Raw genomic sequence first — 6,000 nt, 5'->3', positions numbered from 1 at the left:
GGCTACACCCTGGGCGCCAGGTCCCTGCCCTGGAAGTGCTGCTGGCATCGACACTTTCCGAGCTCTCTTTCTTCTTCTCTTTCTATTCATAGCACGGCAGGCAGCCTTGTGTGTATGGCCAGGGAGGAAAACTTCCACTCGCCCCTGTGCGTCCCATAAACAAAAAAAAAGAAATAGAACCAGAAAAAGAGTGTGCGGGCCTTAGAGAAAGAGACTGAAACCAAAACACAGAGAAGAAGGCGCAGCTGCTTTCCCCAAGGCCTTCTGGGGCTCCCTCCCGCCCGACAGCCCGCCCGGAGTCAGGCCTTTATTTATTTATTTTTCTGGCTTAAAAAAAAAAATTCTGTGTCTTCCTCAGCCCTAGTCCCCCTCACCCCCTTCAGATTTGCTGGGTGGCCGCTGCCAAATGGACCCGAGTGGGAGCCTGGAATGAAAAATTCATAACTGCTGGACTTTGCTTGTTCATTAGACGTGAACTTGTCGATTGGGCAAATTGTTTTTGGTCTCCAACTGCCGGGGGCTCTCCCCACCCTCTCGGCTTGCCCGGTTCCCTCCTCCCCTTGGACGCAGCCATTGGCTGCTCGAGGATGTCTCATTGCCAAATAGGTGGATCCTTCTCTCTCTCCCTCCCCCCTTCCTCCCCCCCCCTTTTTTACTGGCTTTGGCACAAGCAAATGGATGGGGATTGAGCATGAAAGGGGAGAGAGAGAGGGAGTTTGAGAGAGAGAGAAAAGAAGCAAAAAAAAAAAAAAATCCAAAACCCAACCAGCGCACATACATACACACACAAACACACACACAACACACACACACACACAGCCCCATCCCATCCACGTCCTCTCTCTCTCTCTCCCTCTCTCTCTCTCTCTCTCTCTCCTTCCCTCCCTCCCTCCCTTGCTCCCTCCCTCTTTTGCACGCTTCTGCCAGCGACGATCTGCAGCCGGTCCGAACTCGTCCTCTTCCCCGGGAATCTGCGAGCTCCCCCTTTGCCTGCGATCAGGCTCAGAGGCGGAGGGAGGCAGCTCGAAGTTTATACCCCTGTGCCGCTGCCAAAGCCGAAAGCCTTTTTCTTCAGCTGCCGCTTTTCCCCCTCCTGGTTTTTGTTTTTGTTTTTGTTTTGCACAGGGGTGGGGTAGGGCGTGTTGTGTGTTGGGGGGGGGGGCGGGTGGGAGGTAGGTTTTGACTTTTAAATTTTGCGTATTTTTCTTTTATTTATTTATTTATTTATTTATTTTAAACTGGAAGATGATGCACAGGGGGTGAAACTGAAAAAAATTTTTTTGTTGGCTTTTGTTTACCTGGCGTGTGTGGTAACCAACTCGCTCCCTCTCTCTGCTTGCAATCCCTGACCTTTCTTTCTTTTTGCTCCTTTAAAAAAAATATTAATTTCCCCCTTCTGTGCAGTGGAGCATGGGTGGGGGGGAGGAGGGGGAAGGGTTTGAGAATCCACCCAAGCCCGGCCCCTATTCCCCAGAACACCAATAATAACCCCCTTTAAAACATTTACCTTCCTCCCCTGCTCCTCCCCCTCCCCCCTCCCCCCACCCGCCCCCAACTCACAACTCTGTTGAGTCCAGAAGCTCAGAATCGGGCGTTGGGCTTTGCCGGGTGCTTCAGATCAATGGTAATTATTTAATTTTTTCCAGTTTTATTTTTGTAAACAGAAATCAATTATTATTTAAACTTCAAACAAGCAAACAAGCAAAAAAAAAAAAAAAGAAGAAAGAAAAAAAACCAAAAACCGAGAGCCCAGCCCTCTGTCACCTGACTGAGTGGGAAGGAGGGTGAAGGGGTCAGTGGGGATGGGGCGCTGGATGCCCCATGTAGCTTTTAACCCTAATGTGGTTGATTGATACCACCACCTTATTTGTGTTAACAAGAAGCGTTTTCTTCCTTATTACTGAGATTAACATTAGTATTGGTGTCGATAACAAAGCTGAAATCACATATTTAGGGTTTAGATCTGATTTTTAAAATGCTGGGGTGGATGTTCCAATCGGAGCAGGAGAAAAGAGAATGAAAACAGCCTGGGGAGGGGGAAGCCAAATCCGTTTCCTCGCTCGCTGGCTCGTGGATGTCATGTTCTCTCTTCTTGGGGGTGGCCAAAAACCTACCGGTGTCCGGGCGTGAGGTGGCCCCCGCATGCCCCGCGTGTGCGTCCACGGGCATTTGTGCAGACTGGACACTGTGCTGGGGCGAGCTGAGACGAGTTCGAGGCTGCAATAGAACATGGAGATGTCATGGGCGCGACAGAGCCTGGCGGGGATACCAGCAGCGTGTGTGTGTGGACGGCAACGTTGTCTGTGCGCGCGTGTGTGTGAGTGAGTGAGAGAGAGAGAGAGAGAGAGAGAGAGAATAGGTGTGTGCTCAGGCTCTGGGTGTCTCTGTCTGGCTGCTGAGGCTGAGATGGGAGCAAGCGGCTGGCTAGGCTGGTGGCAGCTCCAGACCACACTTTCCTAGAACAATCGCAAGAGAAAATTGTTGTGCGGGGGGCGGAGGAGGAGAAGGCGATTTTTCTTGTGCCCCCCTTCTAACGCTTCTTTTCTCCTTTTCTCTTTCCCCCTCACCCCGTGTTCCCCTCCTCCTGTCTTCCCTCGCCCCGCATGCTCCCGGCTTGCCGCCTGCAGGATGAGTTCCACCCGTTCATCGAGGCGCTGCTGCCTCACGTCCGCGCCTTCTCCTACACCTGGTTCAACCTGCAGGCGCGGAAGCGCAAGTACTTCAAGAAGCACGAGAAGCGGATGTCGAAGGACGAGGAGCGGGCGGTGAAAGACGAGCTGCTGGGCGAGAAGCCCGAGATCAAGCAGAAGTGGGCATCCCGGCTGCTGGCCAAGCTGCGCAAAGACATCCGGCCCGAGTTCCGAGAGGACTTTGTGCTGACCATCACGGGCAAGAAGCCCCCCTGCTGTGTGCTCTCCAACCCCGACCAGAAGGGCAAGATCCGGCGGATTGACTGCCTTCGCCAGGCCGACAAGGTGTGGCGGCTGGACCTGGTCATGGTGATTTTGTTTAAGGGGATCCCCCTGGAAAGTACTGACGGGGAGCGGCTCTACAAGTCGCCCCAGTGCTCGAACCCCGGCCTGTGCGTACAGCCACATCACATTGGAGTCACAATCAAAGAACTGGATCTTTATCTGGCTTACTTTGTCCACACTCCGGGTAGGTTGCTCTCAATCCCCCTTTTGCCCACCCCATTTTATTTTACTTGCTGGCATTTGTTCTGTTTATTGTACCTCTTCTTTCCAAACGATACATGCATAGACGCGATGGGCCTAACGTGCATCCCTCCTGCTGAGGCCTGAAGCACGTTTGATGTTCCCTTTTCCCTTCTGTTTCCCTCCACTTTCTCCATTCTTCCTCCTTTGCTCATTTGGCGTGTTACTGATTTTCATGCATCTCCGTCTTTGGAGGACTCGTCTTACCCAAAAGACGCTGCAGGTCCTAGGACTGGGGCCAGGATGCCCCAGAATTATCCATGATGGTGAGAGTTTGTGATGAATACCACTACCACAAAAAAAAAAATCACTTCTTGCTCTGATTTAAAATGAGTCAGAAGAAGTATTGGGGGGCAGGTACTGGCTTTCCTGCAGCGTCCCCTCAAGTCCTGGGGAAATGCCAGATTTGGCACAAGCAGGGTGGGCAGCAGTTCGGTGGAGAGAGGGGCGTGTAAAACCCCCGGATATGAGACAGAATGAATAGAAAAGAGGAAAGAAGGCAGAGGCGGGCAGCTTCTGAGGCCCAGATGCCCAGGCGGGAGCTGTTTTGGCTGGGATTTGGCTGACGGAGAGGAGAAAAGTCATTCAATTTCACAGAGAGTGAAAATGAGCACGAGATTCCTTGCGCTCTTGCCCTTCACTGTCCCTTCCCCTTCGCTTTTCAGCTGAAGTGGCGAGACCCCCCATGGACGCCGGCAGCCCCCATACCTCTGCTGGGGGACAGAGAGGCTCTCCCCAGCATAGGCATGCCAGGGAGTGGGCATTGCTGTGGAAGGTCTTAAAGCAACAAACAAACAATCAAAACTCTGTAAAATCTCCTTTTCCTTTTGTGTTCCAAGTAGTTCCAGCTCTCCTCTTTGCTTTTCCAATTTCACCCTGCATTTTGGGTTGTGTGGTTCAGTTCTCCTCCTCCGTTCCTTTTTTTTTTTCCCCTACCCTTTCCCTTTTTATAATTTCTTTCCGCTTTTGTTTTCTTACAAATTGAAACAGAGATGGCTGGTTAATTTTTAGCCTCCACTCAGCTACGCCCAATTTACTGCCGCCTTTGAAACCTAAACGGGCGGCACTCTGTGATTAAGCAAGGCAGAAGTGTGTTTACATTATGCCCAACCAACTTGTAATGAGAGGGCTACCAAACCTTTCTCTCTCTCTGTGTTTTTTTTTTTCCTTTCCACCATTCCAGTATTTCCCCCCCCCCCTTTTTTCCCCCTTCTTTCTCTCTTCATGCGAATGTAAGAGAATGTGGCTTAACTTCAACTCTAGTGAATGTTCTTTCCCGCAAATATGTGTGTGTGTGTGTGTGTGTGTGTGTGTGTGTGTATGTGTATCTTCCTTCCTGTTCATTCACAAAAAAAGAAAAGCAACTCACTTTTCTGCTGTGGTTACCCCCTTGCCTGTTTAGGATGTTGGGAGGAGAGGTATGACTTAATCCAGAAAGGAAATTTTGGGGCACTTTCAGCATTGCATCAGCAGTGGAACCTCGACTGGGATTAGCACTGAGAGTTTATGTGTTGGAGAACTCTGGGGAGGAAAAGGTGGTATTTGAGGCCTCTCTTCTTGCTCATTCTCTCATTCTGAGAGGTGGCTTTGGTAGTTGGTTGGAGGCAGTGGATAACCGCCCCCCCACTCCTGTTGTCCCTCCCTCCATGGATCTTTCTAGGCCTGTGCCTGGCCCTGTGTGACTATCATGGCCCACTCACGAAGGATGACCAACTGCTGGTCCTCTTCCTCGTTCATCCTTTTTCTTTCTGGAAAAGAGACCAAAGAAAAAATTAAAAGTTATTCCCTGATTCTCTGTCTACTCAGCAAATCAAAGTGGGGAGGGTGTGTGCCTGGTGGTATTGGAAGTGGCTTGGGGCAGACTTGGAGCCTTGAGCTTGTGTCTGTCAGATAGCTCCTCTGAGAGGGGATTCCGCACCTTCTGATTTTGGAACTAGGGCCTCTAAGATGAAATTAATACTCACCTTCCTTTTGAGCCGGCTTCCTCCTACCTTGCTCTGTAGCTGGATCCCTGTAGCTGAGCTGTTTCCCTGGCTTCTCTTATTTTAGGCCAAATTTTTGACTGCTGCCAGCATGGGGCTGAGGTCGGATGAAGTATGTGTGATGGAGACCATTTCCTGACCAGCCACCTGGGTCCTGGACTGACCAGGCAGGTGTCAGGAGAAGGGAGGCGCCCCCGCTTGCCCCCTAGCCATAATGAGATGATTTGCCCAGGAATATGAGTAAATTCATGCCCCATTGCATGCAGCCGTGGCCACCTCTGTCCCAGCTGAGTTCCTTGACAAAAGCTGAGTGGAGAACCGAGGATGTTTTCTTATAATTTGTCTATAATTCAAGTCCCTGGACTCCAGATAGTTTCAGTGAAGGTAGGATTTTTGTTGCTGAAATTGCTTTAATTCAAGAGTGCCTTACTGAAGGAGTGGGGGTGATTTGGTGAGGCACGGGCTACCAGTGAGCCTTGGGTAAGTGGCCTCGAGATGGCATGGAGTGGGCATTGCTTTCTCTCTAAGCCACTCCAGTTTGCTAGAAAATGTCTTCTCCTGGCTGAGCCCCCAAACAGTGTCAGTCCAATAGCACGACATTCCTTCTCCATGTCCACGCAAAGACATACTCAGTAGGGTGCCACTTGTTCCTTCCTTCCAGTATAAACTGGGGTTGGGGGCTGGGCTGGCAAGGGCTCAGACAAGAGGTAGGTTGGATTCTAAAAGAAATGCTTTCCTTCCTTTCAAACTGGGCTGAAGTACCTGATCTGGGCTGAGCTCGTGGTGCCAGGTTTGATGACAAG

At 50.8% G+C, this 6,000-nt stretch overlaps 1 protein-coding gene across 1 annotated transcript in view; it reads left to right on the top strand.

The window, feature by feature from the left end:
• The first annotated feature begins 1,397 nt into the window (after positions 1-1,397).
• The window catches only part of NFIX (nuclear factor I X), a 67,823-nt gene continuing 63,220 nt past the window's right edge, over positions 1,398-6,000 (top strand). The window contains 3 exon segments of the mRNA XM_079703415.1: positions 1,398-2,257; positions 2,260-2,282; positions 2,628-3,159. Coding sequence (XP_079559541.1) covers positions 2,230-2,257; positions 2,260-2,282; positions 2,628-3,159 — 583 coding nt within the window. The 5' untranslated portion in view covers positions 1,398-2,229.

Source organism: Hyperoodon ampullatus, assembly GCF_949752795.1.
Source record: "Hyperoodon ampullatus genome assembly, chromosome: 4".
In the NCBI taxonomy this organism is placed as follows: Eukaryota; Metazoa; Chordata; class Mammalia; order Artiodactyla; family Ziphiidae; genus Hyperoodon; species Hyperoodon ampullatus.
The sequence above is the reverse complement of the archived record's forward strand: the minus strand, read 5'-3'. Positions and strand labels throughout refer to the sequence as shown.